General features: G+C 44.8%; 1 protein-coding gene across 1 annotated transcript in view; it reads right to left on the minus strand.

Moving 5' to 3' along the window:
- Positions 1-3,805: 3,805 nt before the first annotated feature.
- Positions 3,806-24,357, minus strand: part of Ly86 (lymphocyte antigen 86) — a 67,461-nt gene continuing 46,909 nt past the window's right edge. Inside the window, exons 4-5 of the mRNA XM_059262306.1 lie at positions 9,759-9,811; positions 3,806-4,200 (exon numbers count right to left, since the gene is read on the minus strand). Coding sequence (XP_059118289.1) covers positions 4,117-4,200; positions 9,759-9,811 — 137 coding nt within the window. The 3' untranslated portion in view covers positions 3,806-4,116. The remainder of the gene's footprint in view (positions 4,201-9,758; positions 9,812-24,357) is intronic.

A 24,357-nucleotide genomic window follows, 5' to 3' on the forward strand; every position in this document is an offset into this window, starting at 1 on the left:
GAGGAAGCTGTGGCTTGCTCTGCTTCTCTGATCTTCCAGCATTCACCCCAATACCAGGCCCTGGGTTTGTTTTTGTTAATAAGACCATTTAAGATTCCTGCTACAGAAGAGAAGTAAACTTAAATCACTGGACAGGAAATTTGGGTCCCTTGCATGCCCTCTGCCTTTCCTTACCACATCACCTAGATTTCCAGCTCCGGGTACCTACTTAAAAAGAAACTTCTTTATTTAATTAAGATATAATTGCACTATTTCCCCCCGGACCCCCCCCCCCCACCTCCAACTTCTCCTGTGCCCTTTCCTCCTCAAATTCATGGCCTTTTTCTCTTCAATTACTATTGTAATTGTTACTGTATTATTACATATAGATGCAAATAAATATATAAATGCCGCCTTCCGAGTCTGTTTAGTGTTGTTTGTTTGTGAATATTTTTAGGACTGACTGCTTGGGATTGGATAACCATTTAGGGGGAATCATCCCCGGGGAAGGTTAATTTTCTGTCTCTCAGCAGTCTTTAATTGCTTGTCGCTTTTTATCTAGGCTCCCATGAGAATTCCCCATCACTGTTAGCATGTCGACTGGTGGTGTCATTGTTCCGGTCTTGATTAAGCAGCTGTGATGTTAACATTTCATGGGTGTGCCTTTTCTGTCACATCTAGAAAACAATCTTGCAGCCGACTTCCTGGTCCTCTGGATCTTACAGTTTTTCTGCCCTGCTGTTCCGCACTGTTGCCTGTGCCTCAGGTACAGGGGTTGTGTTGTATATGCATCTGAATGAAACAAAGAAATAGGAAAGGACATGACCGGTTCTGGGTTTCAGCACCAGATGAATGGAAAACAAGAAATAAAAAGGGAAAGGACATGACTGCTCCCAGGTATGGTGGAGGAGAAAGTTTATGGTAAATAAAAGGGAGAGTGTAGCCAGCGGCAGGGGCATCCTTGAAGCATCCAGAGCGAACATGACCAGACTGAGCCAGGCCATGTGAGGAGAAGGGGAGGAGAGAGGGGAGAGCCAGACCAAGAGACCAGGGAGGTAAAGGATAGACCACAAAAGAGGGAAGGAAACCAAAATGGCTGGATTATAAAGGGAAGGGCATCTGGGGGAAGGGCATCTGAGGGAAGGGCATCTGGGGGAAGGGCAGCCCTGCCCCTGGGGTGGAGAAGTTTAGGGTAGGGGGCAGGGTGTGCCAGCCATACCCTGTAACAGACAGGGACTGAGGGATGCTGAGAACCAGGGGCCAGGTCTGCTTTGATATGTTAATGGACACCTCAGCGGTTTCTCCAAGCTTGAGACCTAACAACATCAGTTGGGGTGGGCCCTGCAGTCGGTCTCCTGGGGCAGGGCACTGCGGCAGCTGTGGCTTTCTGTGGCATCTCTGTGTGCTGCAGAAAGAAACCTTTTTGATGAGGAGCTGGAGCTACACTTATCGGGGAACTGCTTCTCAGTACCTCCCATCTTCCGCCACAGCACACACAGTCTTAGGTACTGTTTTCCACCAGAGTCTGGCCATTTCTCCTGCCGGGTCTAACCGCAGTTTGTAGGAGATTCCTAAATTCTGGAATTTTTTCTCAACTTTGCAAAAATGGAACTCATGGAGAAAGCTAAGGCTTAGAATAAGGAGTTAGGAAAACGCATATGTGGGTACAGAGGAACATTTTCTCACAAATCGTGTTCTTAGTGGAACTGTGAGTATGAGTGTATTCTCACAGCCATGCCAGGGGTCAGCTCTATGCATGACATTCCCTATTTAAATGAAACATATAGAGTCTGAATAACTGTCTCTGTCTCTGGTATTATGCTTGCATGTGCGTACACACACACACACACACACACACACACACACACACACACGCACGCACGCACGCGCGCGCACACACACACACACACACACACACACACGCATGCATGCACGTGCCCCACAGAGGCTGTCAGGTTCAAGAAGGGCAAAAGAGAAAGAATGGCTGGGATCTACTCATCCCTTGGGAGGCTGTGACAGCTGTTCTGACCTGGTGGGACATGTGAGTGAGTACACACAGTCTCCTGCAGGTTTTTTCTTTTCTTTTTAAATCAGTCACAGGAATGTACTGAGAAAGGAATGGGGCACATGCCCGGAGTTAGAGGAAATGGAAGGATCAGAATGGTTGTATAATTAGAAGCTTGCTCCTAGGCCTGGCATGGCCGTGTTTTTCTTGGGAGCATTATAGGCCCACACAGGGACACTGCTATCATTTTTGTCTATTTTCAACCCAGGAAACTTCCATACTACTTCTAAAGCTGCCTTACTGTGCGTATATGGCTGGCCATCCTGGTTGGTTTAGTGCTGACTCACCGGGTCTGGCTGGCTGGCCATTCTAGGAGATTTAATTCTGTGCCTACAGGAATTCAAAGCAATCAACATGCTTTGGACTAGGAACCTTTTTCCTCTTCTAATCTGACACCAAGACACTTTTATAGAAGTTAGGAACGGACAGATGGTGAGTCAACGCACCTCCTTTTACTATAGCCGCGTAGCAGGAGGCCCAGGGATGCAGTGGGAGAGGCTGGGAGGAAATGGGAAGGAAGCAGCTACAGAGCCTGACAGTCATCTGCACAGGCAAGAAACGGGAAGGCGTGGCTTCTGGGAAGCCAGAAGCAGGATGGCAACTGGCTCCCTTACTGAGGTGCTGAAGGAGGGTCATGTGAGTGACATGAGTGAATGTGCCCCTAACCGGACACGTGGCTTCTAAGCAGCTCAGGGGACTGATAATTCGGAGGAGATAGGAACAGAGTCTTTTTGTTTTTAAGTGTATCCTAAAACCACATAGTACCTGATATGTAAAGTGTTCAGGAGTAATTTCCTGAATGAATGAATGAATGGATGGATGAATAAATGAATTCAAGAATAAGTACCACTGTGTGCTGAGGGCAGGCAAAGTCAGGCTTTGGGGATGCTAAGTTTGAATCTTGATTGTCCAGGAAAACCAGTGAGTTAAAAGCTTGGTTCCTAGGGAGGTGCTATTTAGAAGTGATGCAATCTTGCAGAAAAAGGACTAGTCTTCAGATAGTTGGAGTCTTTGTCTTGAAGGGGATTGTGGGATCCTGTCCTCCTTTACTCTGTCACATGCCCTTCCTGTAAGGTGATACTCCATCACAGGCTAAAGCATAAGGACCACAGTCACCGGCAGAAACTTCCAAAGCTGTGAGCCAAGCATCCATCTTCCCTTTGTTAAGTTAGTTAACATAGGGATTTGTTATCTATCTGTCTATCTATCTGTCTATCTATCTATCTATCTATCTATGAATCTATCTATCTATCTATGAATCTATCTATCTATCTATCTATCTATCTATCTATCTATCTATCTATCTATCTATCTTAGTGTGTGTGTATATGTGTATTGGCATGTACATGCCACAGCATATGGTTGTATATGTCAAAGGACAGCTTGTGGTTATTGGTTCTTTCCTTCCACCATGTGGGACTGACCCCAGGACTGGCCCTAGAGATGGAGGGTTGATAGACACAGAGGATGAAGGTAAAGAGTATGTGTGTGGGGGGGAAGATGACGTCACTCTTGGTGAGGTTTCATCAGCATCTTCCCGTCATGGTCTTAGGGCCCAGGAGCAGCAGTGACACAGTGTCTTGGAGCTCTGATTTTAGGCGGCCACCATCCTCTTGGCTTTCCGAGAGCTGCTTGTGCTGCACTGGTGGCCAACACTTGTGTCTGAAGAAAATACCTCGTTAACCACAGACTGTCCTGACAGTCATTGAGCAAGCCACAATGAACAGGTGCAGGCCAGGTGTTTTTATTTTTTAAATCCTGGGCAACTGCAAGGAAGTGTTCCTAAGGAGCAGACAAGGAGGTACATTTGATGAGATGTAATTACATAAGGAGAGCCATTACACATGGGGCCTCGAGACTACTTAGAGTCCTTAGAAACATTTTGGAGGCTTTATTACTTTTGTGGGGTCTGGAAGCATCTGTCCCTGGGGTTAAGATTGGCAGGAGGACCCATGTGGAATTTCTTTGTAGAGCCTTTCTTGGTCATCAGTGGTTCTTCTTATAGGCAGCTGAGTCTGGGGACCTTCGGGTTCACCAAGGCTGAGCTTGCTGCATTTTCTGGCAGGCCATGGTCAAGAACTGATGACAGTTGCATTGGCACAAGCCACAGTGGCACGGTTTTCATTATACAGTTCCAGCAAAATCTGGTATTCGCCCTGCAAGGGACATAGGTAAAGCATTAGGCATATGAGCCACAATCCAATCAACCACTTAATAAGTACAGTCAGTTCCTTCTCCATCCAAGGACTGTGCCTCTGTGTACTCTACCAACTGCAGAATAACAATATTCATAAAAAGTTGTTTCTGTGCTGAATATGTTTAGACTTCTTTGTGTTGTTAAGATCCTCTGGACAGTCCAGTATAATGATCAACATAGAGCTTACATGATATCAAGTAGTGTAAGTCATCTAGAAATGGTTAAAGTGAACCCAAGGATGAGCATAGATTATATTGCAAAGACTATGCTATTTTAAATAAGGATTTGAGCATTTTGTATTAGATGTTTTTCAATTACATTTATCTATCTATCATCTATCTATCTATCTATCTATCTATCTATCTATCTATCTATCTATCTTAGTATGTGTGTATATGTGTATGGGTATTGGCATGTACATGCCTCAGCATATGGTTGTATATGTTGGGGGATGTCAAAGAACAATTTGTGGTTATTGGTTCTTTCCTTCCACCATGTGGCACTGACCCCAGGATAGAACTCAGATCACCAAGCACCTTTACTTGCTAAGCCATCTTTCTGGCAATATCTGTGGATTTTGGTGTTTGAGGGGGTTCTGGAACCCATCCCCCATGAGTGCTGAGGAACAGTTGTATTTATTGAGCAGCATATGTGTGTCAGGCATGGTTCCTGACTCTGCAGATAAACTAGAACAACACAAACCAACTCCCTACCCTGTATAGCTTGCATTTCACTGGGAGAGATGAAAAGTTCCCAGGGTAAGGAATGCCACAGATAAAGTTGCCATGGAGAAATTTGTTCAGGAAGGGGGTGGAAAGAATAGCTGGCTTTGGTGGGGCTGATGTTAGCTTGCAACTCTAAGCAGGATAATCCAAGGGAGGCCTTGGAGAGAGAATGACCTTTAGGAAAACACTCGAAAGGGATGCAAGAGGGTGCCAGGCTACTGTGAGGCTGATGTTTCCATATCTGAGAAACAGACAAGAGGCCAATGGGACTTCAGGGAGGAGGGAGAGAAAGGGAGATTGGAAGCCCACAAGAGGCCAGAGTCTCAGGGTTTGGCAGACATGATGGGGTATTTGCTTCAACCCTGAAAGGGACTCAAGTGTGACAGTTTTCTCAGGTATGTTAGGAAGAGCTCTCTGGCTGCTGTGTTTAGAAGAGACTGTACATGCCATTAGCCTAAAAGAAGCTACAGCATTTGAAGGAAGGGGCTCTAGATTATGAATGACAAGATACATATTTTTTTTTTGAGACAGGGTTTCTCTGTGTAGTTTTGGTGCCTGTCCTGGATCTTGCTCTGTAGACCAGGGTTGCCTCTAAATCATAGAGATCTGCCTAGCTCTACCTTCCGAGTGCTGGGATTAAAGGCGTATGTCACCACCGTTCAGCTGATACACATGCTTTCATATAAAGGGTGAGCTTCTTCAGGGGACCCAGCCTTTCTGGAGGCTGACAGAGGCATGGTCTATGGGATAGGAAGCCAGGATAGGGGCAATGGACAGAGAGCAGTCTGTTTCCATGGCTAAGGAGGGCACTGAGGAGAGCTAGAAGTATGAATCCATTTCCTCGGCAATTTATGGTTCAGGTTGTACCAAGAAAATGTCCATATATTTTGTTAGACTGAAAAGGATCTTTCACTTTTAATTCAGAAAAAAGCAGACACAGAAAATACAGGATTATATGCAGGACCTTAATTTGGGTCAAGGGATTGTTGTGTTAAAAGGAAAATAAGCTGGTGGAGAGGGCTTTTTATAAATAAGCTGGGACTATCCTTTCCCAGCACGAGGAAATGATAACAATGGCTATACCAATTGCCCTGATCTGGTTAATATATGCTCTGCATGTATCCAGAGATGTCACATTGAGCTCTATAAACACCCACAATTATTATCCATCAATTAAAAGATAAGTTTTACACTAGAGAGATGACTTAGTTGGTATAAAGTCAGATGTACAGGCATTAGGACCAGAATTTGTATCTCCAGAATCTCTGCAAAAATTCACAGGTGGCAGTGTACCCTTAAAACACTAGCAATGGGGGTGGGTGGTAGTGGAAGGTGGAGAAAAGTTATAGGCAGACATTTTTGTCCTGCCAGCCAATTCTCAAATAACCACACAGAGACTTATTAATTATAAATGCTTGGCTGATAGTTCAGGCTTGTTACTAACTAGCTCTGATATTTTAATTAATCCATATTTCTTATCTACACTCTGCCATGTGGCAGTACTTTTTTTCAATACAGCAAATTCATCTCCTTCATTCCTGAGTCTCCTCCCTTCTTCATGCTCTATTTTTGTCTACAAGTCCTGCCTAACCTCTACCTGTCCAGCTATTGGCCAGTCAGCTCTTTTATTAACCAATGAGAGTAATACATATTTACAGTATACAAAGATTGTTCCACAGCAATAAGTGGACCCCTGAAACTCATTGACCAGCCAGTTCAGCTGAATTGATGTGCTTAAGACTCAATGTGAGACCTTGTCTAAAAAAAATAAAGGTGCAGGGATGGCAAGATGGCTCAATGGTAAATGTGCTGGTTTCCAAGTCTGATAATCTGAGTTTGATTTTCAGAACCCACATGGTGGAAGGAGAGAACAGACTCCTGAAAGTTGTCCTTTGAACTCCACACTGTACTGTGACATGTGCCTATAACACACACACACACACACACACACACACACACACACACACACACACAAATAAACAAACAAGCAAATAAATAAATAAATGTATGTGAAAAACAAAGATGGAATGAGATCAAGAAAAGACATCCAATGGAGATCTCAGGTCTCTATACACACACATCCACATCCTTTTACCCATTCACTTGTATGCACATGTGCACACTAACAAGTACATACCACACACACACACACATAGGTACATACATAAACACATTTCAAAAAAGAGGAAAAGTAACCAAGATACTGAAAAGTAAATACTGAGTGGAAAGAATTTTGGCTAAAGAGGAGTCTCCATTAGTTCAGAGCCCATCTCTGAGGGTCTAGGTGATGGAGGGGATGTGAATAGGCCCTTCATTAAAATGTTCTCAACTAACTGCTCTTAGGAAAGCAGAGGCTCTCTGTGTGGCAGCTGGCTGTGAGCTGGAGGCCCTAAGCACACTCTGGCTGTCTGTGGCCAGTGTGAACAGCCTCTCTTGGGATCAAGGTCCCAACTGTTCTGCTGCATAGGCCTGTGTGGAATGTGTCCCAGGAGGCTACGTCCTCTGTTGGGACTCCAGGCTGGGTGTGGGAAGGAGCTTGCCAGGTGTCAACTTCCCAGGTACAGGCTCCAGAAGAGGAGGAGAACCAGGTTCTGGACACCCGGCTATGCGTGGCTTACACTGGATTGGATCTCTTGGAGAGCTGTTGACTGGCTGAAGAAGTCAGGGAGTGTCCTGCAATACTGTAGATGACTACAATATGGCGTCCACTTACAACGGCTTTAGTTACAATGGGGGAGACAAAAATCGACTCAGTAGGATTGCATTTTGAATTTTCGTTTTTCCAGGCCTGTGTCATACAGTTCAAACCCCCTTCCATGCTGAGCAGTGCTGGTGAGTCACAGTGCCCAGCCATGAGAATACACGATCAAATGACCAGCACTCTTCTGTGAACCATACTGCGAAGCAACGACATTTTTTTCTGTAGGCTGGGTGGAGTCAATGCACTTTCAACTTATGCTATTTTCAACTTATGGTGAGTTTATGGATGTAATCCTGAGTTAAGAAGAGGAACATCTATAAATCCCTTTACATCTCTGAGGGCAAATTTCCTTTCAAAGGGCTTCTATGACTTTAAGACCCTGCCCCCCTTTCTTTCATAGGAATTGCTAAGAGTAACTGATTTTAAAAAGCCAGCAAAGCAAAATGAAATCCAATTGATAGCAATTATTACATCAGTCTCTTGTGGGGTATCAGAAGAAAAACGAGGAGAGAGAAAGCATTCAGGTAGCAACAATTTGAAGCAAAACTCCCTGGGAGAGTCCAGGCTGTGCATGCTAGCAGCGAGGAGAGATTGTTTCCCTTCCTGGCAGACGCTGTGCATTTCACAGAAAGGCCTGAGAAGATCACTGGAAAATTCCCAAGAAGGAGGGCTGAAGACTCCAGTTGAGAGAAAGATTCCTACAGAAATCCAGGAAGGCCTGTTCCAGACTGACTTAGGAGCTCACAGTGTGGGACAGGAGGGTTTTCTCAGGAGTGGGTATGTTATAAAAACAACTTTGATGCCTTTTGTCCCCTAATGTCCTGTGCTGACTTAAGATGCTGCAAAGTCCTCAGCAGCAAGGAGACCTTCACCAGATGTTCCCCCTTTACCCTGGATGTATGATACTCTGGAGTGGTGGGCTAGGTATACCTTTATTACTTTGTGTACATGTATGTGTGTGGTTATGTTTGTATGTGCAGACATATGTGTATATATGTGTGTGTGTGTGTGTGTGTGTGTGTGTGTGTGTGTGTGTGTGTAAGCCAAGGACAATCTTGGTGTCATATTCATGTGTCATCTACCTTTTTCTTTTTTTTTGAGTCAGGATCTCTCACTGACCTGAAGCTTGCTAGGCTGGCTGGCCAGGGAGTCTCAGGGGTCTGCCTGTTTCTACTTTTCCAGCATTTGGATTATAAGCATGTGTAGAGAGCCGTGCATGGCCGCGCCTCAAAGATGGCGCCGGTGTCCGGCTTCCGCCTTCCTGATGGCGGGTGTTCTCTGGGATAAACAACTCCTTATTTGGCTTGGGCATGGAATCTGGCTTGCTTGTGTATGTCTGACCCTATCGGCATTGTCCACGTGGCACTACGGGGTTGGTTGCCCAGTGTCCCCAGGGTCAGAAGATTGTTCAAGGTTCCTGAATAAACGGCAGAAAGAAGAGCTTGGTGTTGTGTCTTCCTTGCTGGTCGAGGTGGTCGCAACAAGCATGTGCCTCCTCGTTTGACTTTTTAAACGTGGGCTCAGGAGCTCAAACTCAGGTCCTTATGTTTGCAGGGTGAGTGCTCCCCCAGCTGAGCTCTCCCCTTATCCTTGTTCTTCATACATGCACAGCAAATAGAAGCAGACTAAAATCCCAGAAGACACCGTAGAAGGATGGTGACTGAGGGACATTGAAGCCTTTGTGGTTTTGTAAACTGTCCTGTGACGGAAGCTAGTTGCCTCCTACGCAGCCCAAGCAACTCTAGCCATATGGAGTCCCCACAGACACACCCCCAATCCTGTGGACAAGACGCCAGCATTTCAACTCTCAGTTGGGTTTGTTCTGGTTCAACCCAAAGGTCCAACAAAACACCAATATGAAGCATCAAAAGGACAAAGCCAGCATCTTAAGCATGCCTCCTAACTATGGCATGTGCTAACGCTTTCAACTATTTAAAATTTATTTCTCCTCCTCTTCTTTTCTTCCTCCTCTTCCTCATCTTCATCTTCCTCCTCTTCCTTCTCCTCCTCCTCTTTTTTCTCTTCCAAGAGTTGAAGATCTTCAAGACAATAATTACGTAACAACACAAAAAGAGAAAACCAAAACCTTACCTGTGGAACATCAATTCCAAGATTATTGATAGGGCCGGCATAGTATATCTGCTCTGAAAAATACATAAAGCATAGATAACACCATTTAGTCATTTAAGACAAATCCCAAAATAATGTGTTCATATCATTTGTGGTCATAGAGATGTAGATCAAGTCTGGGAAATAAAACAAGAGTAGCCATTGATATAACAGCATTAATTTCCTGACTCCAAGCGAATCTTCATTTGTTTATGAACAATAGTCTCTGTCCACATGTTGCTTGTTTTCCAATGCTGAGGCTGACATTACAGAAAGATGTGAGCAGAGAGCTTCCTAAATAGTGAAAAGTGCTGAAGGGAAGCGTGAAGGTCATGGAAAGACTGACTGACTGAGGGGTCAAGAACTGGAGCTGGGATTCAGGGGAGACACAGGCTGAAACTCTGAAGCCACCTGCTCTAACAGTCTGGCCAGCCATTTGCTCTTTACACAAGAAGGGTGTTATAATTTAAAGGGCATGCCTACTTCCTAGGCCTGCAGGATTTAAGAGGTGCTGAATGTAAAGCCAGAAGAGTAGCCTGTGGCAAACTACATCCGGGAAGAGGGAGATGCTGAGTTTTACAGGATGGTTGATCAGAGGAGGTATCACCATGGTGGTGACAGTTGACTAAGTATATGAGCAAGAAAGAGAATTTTAAAGCAACAGCATAAAGAGAATGGCACTGATGTGGAAAAGCACTTGAGAAAGGGTAAGGACAGAGACAGAGGTGGCTTGAGCATCTGGGAAGATAGGGGTGCTATTCATTAATACAGGGAGTCGGGAGGACAGGGAGGGAAATGTGTGTCAGAGGCACGAAAGGGTTTGATTTCTCAAATGATCAATACAGGGTCTTTGAAAGCAGTTGGATCTACAGTTCTGGAATATGGGGGAAGAATTAGGGGTACAGCTACAAATAATTGAGTCATTAACATGTAGCTAGCTATAAAGTCGTGAGACTGGAGGAAGCCTCAAGGGAGACAGAATTAGCAGACAGAGGAGTGGAGGTCAGAAGCACCCGGAGCCCTGCCCACATTCCGAAGTTGGGTGAAGGAAAGCCAGTCAAGAGGATGACCGAACCTGCAGATGAGAAGGAATAAAGGGAGTGAGGAATAAAAGAAGGTGGGAGGGAAGGGATTTGCCCTGGAGAGAAGCACAAATGTAACTGTATATGGGGAGAGCAGATGAAGTTCAGCGTAGGCTCATTTGAAATTGGCCAGAGGATCGAGGCAGCATGCCTGACTGTTTTGACTTTCTCATTGAAGGTCACAGGCTTCAGAACATGGAGGCTGAAGGCCTTGGGTTATGAGAGGCAAAGGAAGTTATTACAGTGTTCCTTATGAACAGCGGGGAAGGAAATTCCTTGAGAAGCAGCAGGATTCCTAGGATGAGCTGAAGGCTCTGTTTTGAGGTTTGCGGCCAGGAACTCAAAGGCAGTGCATCAGTCCCAGGAGGAACATTCAATAGCTCGGCAGTAGGCAAGATTTGGGTCGTAGTCACTTGTTTTTTTCTCTTCTCTAGACACGTGTCTGTTGCTACTTAATGTTGCAGGAGTCACACGGTGTTATTTCTACGGTGTTTATTAGAAATAAGTCTAGCCACGTTCAGGAGAGGTGAATTACCAGCTGTCCTCGTTTGAAGACAAGAACAGCAAAGAGTTCTGGTCCCTCGTATAGAGGTGGTTATGTTACTGGTCATCACACTGCATCATTGAAGTAAGAACAGTAAGTATTTTCACTGTGCTAAAGACCCATCTTCCTTCTGCCCCACTTCAGAGGCTTCCTGTCTCAGTCACATGAAGAGCCAGATTTTTTTTTTTTAAATCTATTTTAAAACAGACCAACTGCTTGTTTTTAGTTAGCATACAAAACAATGGGTTCCACAGTGACTTTTTTTCCTGTTTATTTTGAGACAAGATCTCATATAAGCCTGCCTGGCCTTGGGTTTCCTAAGAGGCTGAGGATGATCTTGTATTTCTGGTCCTCCTGCCTCAGCCCTCCAAGTATTGTGACTGCAGGTGCACCATCCCCAGATGGCATGTCCGTTCTCACACTTGCATGTTGTGGTAGGAGAAGAAGGTGGAGAAGGTGGCTCTATATGCATTATGATTATCGTGGGAAACAATAACAACAGACAAGCCATTAGCAGAAAGACTGGAGCTCATCCTCACCAGGGCAGCATGTGAGGGACAGAGCATGTGTGGGAACATACTTCCAAAAGCCAGGAAAGGTAGATGCTATGTGACTTTCTGTTAAGACAGAATCTAGGGGCCTGGGGCTAAGTCCAGGGTGTCTGTCTGTCTCTGTCTCTGTCCTCTATGTGTGTCTTTCTGTATACACGTGTGTGTGTGTGTGTGTGTGTGTGTGTGTGTGTGTGTGTGTGTGTATGTGTGTGTGTGTGTTTCCAATGTGACCACTGAGGCTAGAAGTAGGTATCAGATCCTTGGAGCTGGAGTTATAGGCATTTGTAAGTTGCTCTATGTATTGGGAACCACGCTCTGCTCCTCTGATAGAAGTAAATGCCCTTAAGCACTAAGCCATCTCTCCAGGCCTGACTTTCTTATTGATCATCAGTCTCCATTTCTAAAACTATCAGTATTCCTGGTCTAATTCTTTGTTCCTGGATACAGGCATCTTGAAATCTCAGCAGGTGCCTCATGGAATTAGGTGCATGCCTATAACATACATTATGGTACTTTCTTCTACTTACCCCCAAATTCCCTCCCTTCTCATCCGTCCCTCTGCTGGTCCCCTTCCAGCCTCAGACAATCCCCCTTATGCTTTCTCTCTGTGTGGCTGGATTCCTGTTGCATGTTTCATGCCCACTTTACTGCTCTTGGGTGGCCCAGGGCAAATGACTTGAGCTAGGAAGCAGAGATGGGTGGAAAGCGCAGCTCTCTTGGTCACTAACAAAGTGACAGCGGGCAGTTTTGCCACTCAGCGTCTGGGCTCACAAAACAGAAATAGAAAAACTTCCTGCAGGGTCCAGGGAGGACTAGAGACTTGTCTGTAGCCTCACTGGGCAGAGTGTGGACCCCAGGAAGGGTAGTGACGGTTGTCACTAGTTGATTATTAGTCACCTCGGAGAAATATCATTTGATGGATTCCGACAGGTGCAGTGGCACTCAGTTCCGGAAAGTCTTCTGTAGGAGCATTTCTTTTTCTTTTTTCACATTTTCAGTTTCAAAGATGGACGTGTACAGCTGTGTGAAGAACTCTGTGTAGATGATACCTGCTTGTCTCCGATGCTCACACAGTGCCCCAGGGTTTGCTAATTTGTGCTCTTCACTCTTAACAGGTCCTTCTCTGGGAGAAGTTTTCATTAAATTGGTTTTCTATGCTTCGCACTTTCAACTGGGGCTTTTTTTTTGGGGGGGGGGCATGAAGTTCCTGAGAATAGCTGCGAGTAACTCAGGGAAGTGACTTTTTGTTGTTAACTCGACAAAACAACACCTAAAATTAAACTCCGTTCCTTCCCTTCTCAGGCCCTCTTCGTTCTGAGATTCCTTTAATTAACATTCTCACACTCCATACTATAAAAAGATCCCCGAGATACTTGCACCCATTTCTTCTTTTCTCTCATTGAAATACTTATTTGTTTTTAATGTGCAGAGGATTAAAGAAATTTACTTCCTTGATTCTGAAAATGTTTCTAAAAAATTGACCTTTTCCCCCCTCCCTTATTAAAGAGAGTAAATTGACTTTACTTCAATCGAACTTAATTTGATTGTCTTTTTCTTGGCCCAGAGATTGCCATCGTGCTTACTATGCAAGTGCTGGAACACTGAACCCCATTCCTACCCCAGAAACTGGCTTCTACAGCATGGGCACGAAGGACCCACAGGGTCTGGATGACACAGGCTTGGGGTGAAGGTTCCTCCCTCCTTTCACCACCCCTGGAAAGCATGGCCTGCATCGATCCCAGCTTCTCCATGCATGTTGTGTCCAGTCCTGGTCCTGGCTCTGAGTTCTCTTCCCAGTAATGACAGCGTGGGTGGGTGAAAGCCCTTGTGGGATGAGTCCCACTGACCTCAGGGAGAACCTGGTATACTGGGGCTAGTGCTCTGTTTCGAGCTCTTTAGTTCTGGCTGCCCTGGGCTGCACTGGTCCAGTACTTGGTGGGTTCAGATCATCACTCTGTTCTGCTGGTGTGTAGGAGGGCCCCTTCGTCAGCAGGTTCCACCGAGCTTGGCCAATTGTTCTGCCTTTTTGTTCTCAGAAACCAGGCAGAGGCTGGAGCAGGTGCTCCCAGAGTTGGGAACTCTACTGGCAGCATCCGCATCCTTCCCCAGGCCTTGCTGGGACCTCATTGGAATTTCTTTCACTTTCAACATTTAAGCATCATTATAGTGTTTTAGCAAAATGAAAAAATACATAGACTGACAATTATGATGCCAAATCTATTAGTGTATGTAGAACAAGGGCTTTACTTAAAAAGATTACTATTTTTATGTGCTGTACTGGGGATTGAACCTAGAGCTTTACCCATGCTAAGCACGTGCTTAATCACTGAGCTATACTCTCAGGCCTCATTTATTTGTTTACTTAACCTTTTTCTCAGGTGTTGGAGCCAGAGCATTTACTTTATGGCTGACCATTGAAATCCTCAAGATGAATTAGATGTGCAATGGCTACTACTCTTGGGTGTAGCTGTTGTTCCTGTATGGAATCCATGTCTGAATCTGCACTGGGCAGCTCACCCAGTCCTGGTAGTAGTCCCTTTTTGCTTTGGCTCTCTGGTTACACTTTCTCCTGCTTTGGCAGGGCAGCTGTTTGCCACTGGTGGGCTTCTGAAGCTAGATCAGTGAGTCTTAGACAGCTGTCAATGGATGTGCATATATCTATTGTGAAGATACCTGTGCCAAGCAGTGTTTCGTCAACTCTATACAAGCTAGAGTCATATGGGAAGAAGAACCCACATTTGAGACAATGCCTCTATCAGACTGGCCTGTAGGAAAGTTTGTGGGGTCATTTTCCTGATTAATGATTGATATGGGAGGGCCTAGTCCACTGTTGGTGGTTCCACACCTGGATAGGTGGTCCTGGGGTGTATAAGAAAAGTAGGTGAACATGAGCCTGGAGAGCAAGTCAGCAGACAGTATTCCTCCACGACCTTTGCTTCAGTTCCTGCCTCTGGGTTCCTGTCCTGGTATCCCTCCATGATGGACAGTAAGCTGTAAGATGAAATAACCCTTTCTTCCCCAGGTTGCTTTTGGTCCTGGTGCTTATGACAGTAATAGAAAGCAACCTAAGATAACATGTAAATATTATTTTCTTTCTTTTCTTTTGAGAAGCCCACATGCATGTGATCTCTGTTCTTCCTGGTGCCTCTTTTTCAATACCTGTCCTTAAATCTACAGTGTGTACTACCTCTGCTTAATAAACTTACTAACTTTTATTCACTCTGGCCTTTTTCTGAAATTCTTTTCTGTGCTTCAGTCAAGGACCTCACTTTACTTGAGTGGAGGTCCTTAAGGATGTGGGTATACATGTAGGGGTCATATGACTCAGGCTATGGGTATCATTGCTGTTGCCCTACAACTGCTGACATTTTGAAGCCCTTTCCTTCCTGCTGGGCCAAATATAGAGCAAAATGGTTCTCCCAAGCTATAGAAAATCATTGATGAAGTGTATATCAAGGACACTTCAGGCTAACCAATGTAACCACACGCTGCTAGTGTCATTCTCTCAATAAGAGCACCTAAGATCCACCCTGTCGGCAAATTCCCAGTAAATAACACAGAGCTGTGAAGCCTAGTTTCCATACTGTGCATCAGATCTCAAGAGCTGGTTGATCTTACAGCTGGAAGTCTGTGTCTGTGATGGTTAATGCTGTCAACTAGACAGGGTCTAGAACTGGCTAGGAGAGTGGCCTCTGGGCACGTCTGTAAGGGAGTTTCTACACTGAGTTAACTGAGGTGGCCACTCTAAATGTGCATGGCATTATTCTGTGGTCTGGAATCTCAGACTGAAAAAGAAGGTGAAAGCTGGCAGAGCACCAGCATGACCTCGGTCTGCTTTTTGGCTGTGGATGTAATGTGGCCAGACACCTCTTCTTCCCTGCCATGATAAACTGTATCTCCTTTAAGTTGCTTTGTTAGACTGTTGATCACAACAGTGAGAAAAATGAACTTTAACAATTACAGTCCCCTTGGGCCAATGTCATTCCTTCACTTCTTAGGTCCTAGCTGGTAACTATTCTTTCCTTTGTGAGTTGACGAATTTAATTTTTTTTAAAAAAACTTTTAGTTTCCATATATAAAGGGAACCATGCCATATCTGTCCTTTCTCTGGCTTATTTCACTTAGCACATTGTCCTCTAGTTTTATCCATGGTGTTAAAAAAGGATGGGATTTCCTTCTTAAAGGTAGACAAGCACTCTACTGTGAGCTCTATCCTAATGGCTTCATTCACTGTTGATGTTTCAACTTCTTGTCTACTTGAATACTATTTTGAAGAAAGGGAACTCTTGTACACTCTTGGTGGGAGTATAGTACAACTGTAGAGAAAACAATGGAGATTCCTTCAGAACCATGATCCAGCAGAACTCTTTGCATGCAGGGGAGGCCTGTGGATCTGAGAGACACAGCCTTTGCTCTGCAAGGGCACAATGGGATGGAGGCCAACAAAAACTAAGATAGGAAAACCAAGAGAGAGGCAAAGGTCAATGGAACTCATTGCCTGTCTCTGGAGGGAGAGGCAAGGAGTGTGTTACTTCACTCTAGTGAGCTGTGAATAAAACCTTTTCCCCCTCCCTCCCTCTGGGTATTTCCTGAGCCAAATCTAGACAAAGGCTGAGTATGGCTCCTCCAGCACAGCTCTACATGCCAGCACACCAGACCCTCTCCTCTCCTCTCCTCTCCTCTCCTCTCCTCTCCTCTCCTCTCCTCTCCTCTCCTCTTCTCTCTTCCCCCTCTCCTATTCTGCCCTGCCCTCCTTTCCTATCTGTTCTCCTTCCCTTCTTTCCTCTTTCCCTCTCCCCTCCATTCCCTTCCCTTCCCTTCCCTCCCCTTCCCTTCTCTTTCTCTGTCTCTGTCTCTGTGTGTGTGTGTGTGTGTGTGTGTGTGTGTGTGTGTATACTTGTGTGTGTTCACACATGTGTATATGCTAAGAATTAGACCAGAGCCTTGTAGTTAAAAGTTTTCTTCGGTCTCATCTGGCCCTGTGGTCCCTCAGCTGCTTATAAAATAATCATTCAGAGGCTTAATATTAATTACCAATTGCATGGCCTATGACAGGTTTCGTGCTAGCTAGCTCTTATAACTTAACCCATTTCTGTTAATCTATAAGTTACCATGTAATCATAGGTAGCATTACTGGTTTGCTGGCATTTTGCTGTTCCCTCTGCTGCTGGTGTCTCCTGTGCCTCGGCCTTTCTTCTCCTCTCTCTGTTTGGATTTCCTGCTTGCCTCTAAGCTGCCTTGCTATAGGCCAAAACAGCTTATTTATTAACCAATTGGAACAACATATATTCACGGCGTACAGAAAGACATCCTCCAGCAGAGCCTTGCATGTTTCTGAGCAATTTTACCATTGTCTTGTAGAGTTTCTGAGGTTTTTGTTTGTTTGTTTGTTTCACTTTTGAGAATTTTAATTGTTATATTGCATATCAATAGGTATCTCACCTGTGTACAGGTCGGTATACCACTTGAGCCTAGTGCCTTGAGGTCAGACCGGGGAGGGGGTACTGGATCCCCTGTAACTGGAGTTACAGATGGTTCTGAGTCACCACATGGATGCAGGGAATTGAATCCAGGCCCCCTGGAAGAGCAGCTTCACTCTTGAGCCATCACTCCAGCCCATTTTCATTTTATTCTGAAGGGCACCCCGGGAGTTTCTGCTGCACACCTGCTTCAAGTCTCAGATGGGCCTGCAGGGGCCTCACCACATGCTTTCAGAGAGTACGTGGTGAGGGATGAGAAAAGCAGAAATCCAGAGACTGCAGTGGCCCTCTGGTGTCATCCCAGGTCATGGGATTGCCACCTGGGCATAGGATTCTGCATTAGAGATGATATGGAGAGGAGCCAGGAAATCAGTGATGTTAAACCTCAGAGGATGCCCTTGACCTAGGAGCTTCCTGACCTTGAGAAGGACAATCCTGGGAGACTGACTGCAATTCCCCCAAACTGGTGATCAGGCCCCTGATACAGTGATAGCTAGCTTTTCTTCCTTGAGTCCCATCCTCCCCAACCCTCCCTCACTCCTGCTTAGTGTTAGGTTTCTGAGTTCCTCATTTCTGTATTTCCATGGGGAGGATCCTGAATGCAGAATACACCCTGGTAGAAGGTACCTGATATAGTTTGAATACAGTTGGTCTCCATCTAAACCCGTGTGATGTCATAGGATTGTGAGGGAGTGGGATCTTTGAGATGCATTTGGGTCCTAAGGGGTAACACCCTCATCGAGGGACTGGTGCTCTGGCTTTGCAGGAGCTGCGCTGGTTACCCTAAGAGCAGGTTTGCAGTTGGAGGGACCAGGACCAGCTGCTTTTTGCTAGGGGCTAGTTTCTTATGTTGACTCATGTCTGGCTTCAACCAGACCCTTAGGAAGTAAGTCCAGACTGGTAGCCAATCAGGGTCCTACCCAGCTACAAACAGGAGCTGTCCTTGCTATTTTCAGTCAGACAGATAGACCCCTGACACAGCAAACAGATCTTTGACACCATAACCACAGTTGCTGACCAGATGTCATGAGCCAATCATAAAATGATTCCTGTATCAGCTAGGGTCTATACCCAATCACTTCAAAGTACACTTGACCACAGCTGGAATTCTTCTAAACAGGCTTAAAAGGGGCTGCCTTACCCTCCCCTGGGGTCTAAGAGATTTTGGGTGGGCTTCAGCATGTTGGCTTTTCTTGAGAAAAAAGCTGCTTTCTGCCATTGCATATCGGGTGTCTTCTGGTCATTTGGAGTGATCTAAGGAACCTACACTATAAAGCGGAGTGATACCTTTCATCTCTTCTTGCTCCTAAGTCACATTATGAAGCAGCGTGAGGCCCTCAGCAGATGTGGGCCTCTTTACTTGGACTCCAGAACTATCAATCTAAACAAACTTCTTTCCTATATAAAGTACTCAGGCCTAAGGATTCTGCTACAGAACTAGAAAACAGGCCATGGCAGTGCCCTCTTTTCCTTGTGCACACTGCCTTAGGGTTTCAATTGCTATGATAGAACATCATGACTAGAAGCAATTTGGGGAGGGATGGGTTTATTTCATCTTATACTTCTAGGTCATGGTTCATCACTGAGGGAGTCATGACAAGAAATCAACCAGGCCAGGAACCTGGAAGCAGGAACTGATGAGAGGCCATGGAATAGTGCTGCTTGCTGGATTGCTCCCCATAGCTTTCCCAGCCTGCTTTTTTGCATGACCCAAGACTACCTGTGTAAGGGTGGTACAGCCCACAGTGGACTGGGTCTGCCCACATCAGTCATTAGTCAAGAAAATATCCCACAGGCTTACCTACAGGCAGATCATAGGGAAGCATTTTCTCAGTTGAGGTTCCCTCCTTTCAGATGACTCTAGCTTATGTAAAGTAGATTAAAAAAACAAACAAACAAACAAACAAACAAACTAGCCAGCCCCCACATCAAGGCTACATTTGAGCTAGTGTTGGCCCAAGAAACTCAATCATTGATTCATTTGGAACTGTCTCTGATGACAGGCCATCCAGTCTACAGATTATGTTGGAATGACCTGGAGTTGGTTCACTGGCTTTTAAGCCAAAACCAGGAAGGAGAATTTCCATGTCCTGAATTGTGCCTGTGAATTCTCTGAACCTCGCACTTTGGGAGGAGATGGTGGCTGAGAGAAAGGGACACAGAGATGAAGAAGACATCTGTACACAGGAGGGAATGAGTTGGGTGGTGGTGGTATGGAAGCAGAAAGCTTAAGGAACTTTGGAGGAATGGGGATACAGCCAGCTTCTATGTGTTCTCTATTCTTTTGGAGTTTTCAGTACTGAATAGCAACCTGCAGCACAACATCCAACAAATAATGAGCTGTCTAACACACTGGATTTGAATACCATGGACAGTATTTGAAACTTTTCCCGAGAAGATTGTTTTTCTTAATAATATACATGATTGTTTAATAATGAGAACATATTCACCTTTACTTCTAAATTCTTTTTGGTGACACTTAGTTTTTTTTTTTTTTAATTTTTATTTTCTTTTTGAGATGGTATGGTGGTTTGAAAGAAAGTGGCCCCCAAAGGGAGTGGCACCATTAGGAGACGTGGCCTTGTCAGAGGAAGTGTGTCACCGTGAGGGCGGGCTTTGAGGTCTCTTTTCTCAAGCTTCACTCAGTGTGACAGTCACACTGTTGCCTCTGAGTCAAGATGTAGCACTCTCAGCTCCAGTATCACATCTGCCTGCACTTTGCCATGCTCCCCATCCTGATGATAATGGACTGAACCTCTGAAACTGTAAGTGAGCCACCTTAATTAAATGTTTTTATTTATAAGAGTTGCCATGGTCATGGTGTCTCTTCACAGCAATAAAAAACCCTAACTAAGACAGACAAGGTCTCACATATCCCAGGATGTTCTTGAACTCACTTTGTGGCTAAGAATGACCTTGGACCTCTGATCCATGTGCTGGGATTTTGGGTGTGTGCCTCCAACCTGATGTCATGCTGGGGATCTATCCTAGGGCCTGCTATATGCTAGGGTACATGCTACCAGCTGAGTTACATTCCCCGCTAATGCCCAGTATTTTGTCTGACCCCTATGTGTAGGGTCAGGTGCTCTGGGGATATTTATTGTCTTCCTTTGTGAAAGCACAGTCTTACTTTAGAGCCCACAGCTGTACAGCAACAGTGGTTACTTTTCCTCTATATGAATTATTTTTGTTTTGGCTTAGTAAGTTCTACTTTGATATCTTCCCCTACACATGCAGCCAGACTTCTGACCTCCTTATGGAATTGCACTACCTAGAGAAATCAAATGTTATTGGCAACTCAAAAACATTCACTGTGAACCTGTAATGGATCATTACAAAATTATCAACTAAGAATTCTCCAGGGTTGAATTAATCATGGCCTTCAATTCACACCTCTCAAGTGATTCAGAGACGAGCTCATCATCAATCTTCCTTTTAGATAGCAAGCTGGTTTTGAACTAGGGATGGTTTCAACACATAAGTTATGTCATTGACTTCAGGCCAAATTATTTCTCTTCTGGGTAAGGGATATGGAATGTAGGGGTGGTTATGGAGTTGAGAAAGAGTGACAGTAATACTCCAGTGAAGTAAGGTTTTGATATGAAGCAATGCTCTGACTTCCTAACAGAAAAACTCATATCTTGCCCTGGGCATATGGGCAAGTGTGTAGTCTGGGGAGTTCTTAGTTGTTTGGTTTTCATGAAGTCATTTTAATAAAAAACACATGGAGTGTGAGGTTTCCTTGGATTACACATAGCTACTTGGGCTCTTGACATGGCAAGCAGAAGTCAGAAAAAGTGCTGTTCTTCTTGGTAAGGCTAGCATAGGCAGCAGTTCACAGATGTCCACATCCTGGTCCCCAGAGACTGTGAATATGCCATTTCATATGGCCAAAGGGACTTTGCAGATATAACTCAACTAGAACGCTGAGATGGAGAGATGATCCTGGGTTACCTGGATGGACTCAGTGCAACCAGAAGATGAGAGGGAGGAAGGATGGGAGAAGAAAGAGGAGAGGCCACGTGAGATGGAAGCATAGTGGAGAGGTGTAGCTGGGAGCCAAGGAATGCAACAGTTCCAGAGACTGAAGTGGGTAAGAGAGATGTTTCCCTAAGTTTCCAAGGGCATACAGCTGGCTTTACCCACAGTTTGGATTTAGATTTGTGGCATCCAGACTTCAAGAGAACAAATCAATGCTATGAATTGTATGTTTTGTGACAACTTGTTACAGCAGCAGTAGGAAGCCAATACAGTGGCATTGGATTAAGAGAGGAGGACCCAGGTGGCCAGCCTGAGATGGTAGCTTCTTTGCATTTGTGTTTTCTCCAAAAGGATACTTTAGAGCCATGACAGAAACATTCTAGGCTTTGAGCACAAGAGAAAATTTTAGGGTTTGAACGTGGCCAAGGAGTGAGATTTCTAATGCAAACTATATCAATGAGTTCAGGAGAGAGAATTCCATGTAATACAGAGCCATATGAAGCAGTAGATTGGATCTACTCAAAAGATCATTCTGCAAAGATCCCATCAAATATGGCTGCCACCAGCCTCCTATGGCCATAAGAGCTTGCACTTGTGGCCAGTTCAACAGATGAATTGACTTTTTAATTTACTTAAATAGAATTTAATTTACTTAAGTAGAAATATTTTTTGAATAGCCACATATGATTTGTGGTTATTTTGCTGGACAATGAAATTGTGGGTCAACACTAACAGAAATACAATGTAAACAACATAGGCCATTTAAGCTTATTAAAAAAGGAAAAGAAAACAAGTAAGATTAGTGAAATATGTTGTTTAACCAAGTTACTTAAAATATTACCATTTTTATCATGCAACCAATATAAAAATGAGGTATTTACAGTAATTTTTTTTTTTTTGCACAAAGTTTTTAAAATCTAGTATGTGCTCTGCATTTACAGCATGTCTCACTTTGGACTGGTCATGGTTCAAGGACTTCTCAGACCTGGTGGCTGATGGCTACTGCACTGGACAGTCATGGGTGAAGAAGAGGATCCTGTGAGGAGTGAGACTGATTTGCAACTTCCTCTTTCCCACCAGGTCTATTTTCCTTCGCTGTTCAAGTTCCATGTGAGAAATACATAACTTCTGGGAAGCACAGAAAAGACAGTTCAACTCCTTCATTATTTCTCTCTCCTCTTACCAACCTATTCTTGGACTTCCGTAGAATCGAAATTGCACACTCAAGCACGTTTTATCAGTTGGCGGAGGGACTGGATTCCCACGTAAAGAGGGAAGAACACGGGAGAGGAAAGAAAGGGGCTTAGATTGCAGAATCCTGGGCAGGTCTGGTGAGAACATCGTGACTGAGAATGCAATATAAGCATTGAGGAGGCCTGTGTGTCTCGGCCTGAGAAACTCTGGGGCCTTGCAGAGCAGAGCCCAGGAAATGGTTAGTTAGTTAAAAAGCAAACACCAGCAACCTTAGGGGCAGACTGGGATAGAATGGAGGAAGGGAGAGTTAGTTGTCCTTTTAAATTAGCTTCCTAAGTGATTATTGCGTGAAAGTGTGTGAATCATTGAGTTAGATTTATGGAATTTCATAACCGGCTAAGGACTTGGAAAGAAGCTAAGCATTGTCTTAGAAAATTAAAATTGCTTCTGGTCCTAGGCCATCGTTAGCCTTACTATATGGGGCTCAAACTAAACCAATTGGCTGATGTTCAAGGGCAGACTTAACCCACAACTGGATCATTTACAGCTGTACTTGAATTTGAGGACGGAGAGAAAACACCAGAGCCACACCATTCCTTAGCAATCAGGGGCTCTCCTTCCATTTTGTTTAACAGAGAGGCATCTCCTTTTGCTTAGTCGTTGCTCATATCCATCCTTTCATGGTGGCCATTATTCTTAGGTCTGTGTTCTGCAGTTCAAGAGTAAAGTCGCTCCACTCATTCAATAAAGAGGCTATTGCTTTTGTTGATTCTCCGTGAATTTGCAGCAGTAGTGGCTGCCCAGGAAACCCAGAGCTCCAGACAGTCTACAGACGAAGAATAAAACATGAAGACAAGAAAGGGTTGAAAGCAAGGCGACAGAAATGCAAATGAGGCTCTCCCCGGGGGTGCAGGAAGGCCTGGGAGACCCTGCTTTGCTGACTTCTGGGGAGTATGCAGGCTTGGACCAAAGGCATTTTTCCTGCTACCTGGGAGGGAAAAGAGCTTCAGCTTAGTCGCCTCCAGGCCTCCAGTGCCCCTCCAGGTGCCTCGTTAGGATGCAGGCGTCCACTCTGAGACTTACCATGCCCAAGGGATTTGGAGCCCTGGCTTGAGAATCTGTCATTAGGTGCTTTCAATAGCTGCTGTGGGTGATACTTTGGATGCCTACTGTAGAAGCAAGGTTTCAAACACATTAGCCCATATTTTCCTCTAATCATCCAATGGGTTCAGTGACGTTTTCTTTATTGTACAGGTCAGGAAATTGAGGCCCAGAAAGTAAGTGGCTTGCCCAAGTTTACACAATCAGTAAGTAGTTAGATGGGTAGTTCTGGCTCCAGAACCCAGAAGCGTCCACCAGGATAGTGGTTCTCAGGGTGCGGTCCCTAGACCAGCACCATCAGTTTCACAGGAGAGGTCTGCAAAGGCATTCTTGAGTCATTCCTGCTCCTGAGGTTAGCCTTTCACCCGTAGCTCTGTAAGTAACCTCCCCAAAACTTATTGGTTCACTGAGTTAGACTTTGGGAGTATCCTCTCCTTGGTCTGTCATGGGATCCCTATCTGAGGTGAGTACCCATCTCTCTAGACACAGTGTTTCACGAGGTATGTACATTCTCCGAATTCTCTTCTTGAGTTTGAAACTTCAGGATGGCCTCTCTATCTACAATTAAACACAACCTCGAAGCAAAGCTGATGCCTGTTCAGTTAAGAGAGCTGCTGGGCTGAGCTTAGCCCCATCCTGTCCTCCAGT

The sequence above is a fragment of the Peromyscus eremicus genome, chromosome 5, assembly GCF_949786415.1.
Source record: "Peromyscus eremicus chromosome 5, PerEre_H2_v1, whole genome shotgun sequence".
NCBI lineage: Eukaryota > Metazoa > Chordata > Mammalia > Rodentia > Cricetidae > Peromyscus > Peromyscus eremicus.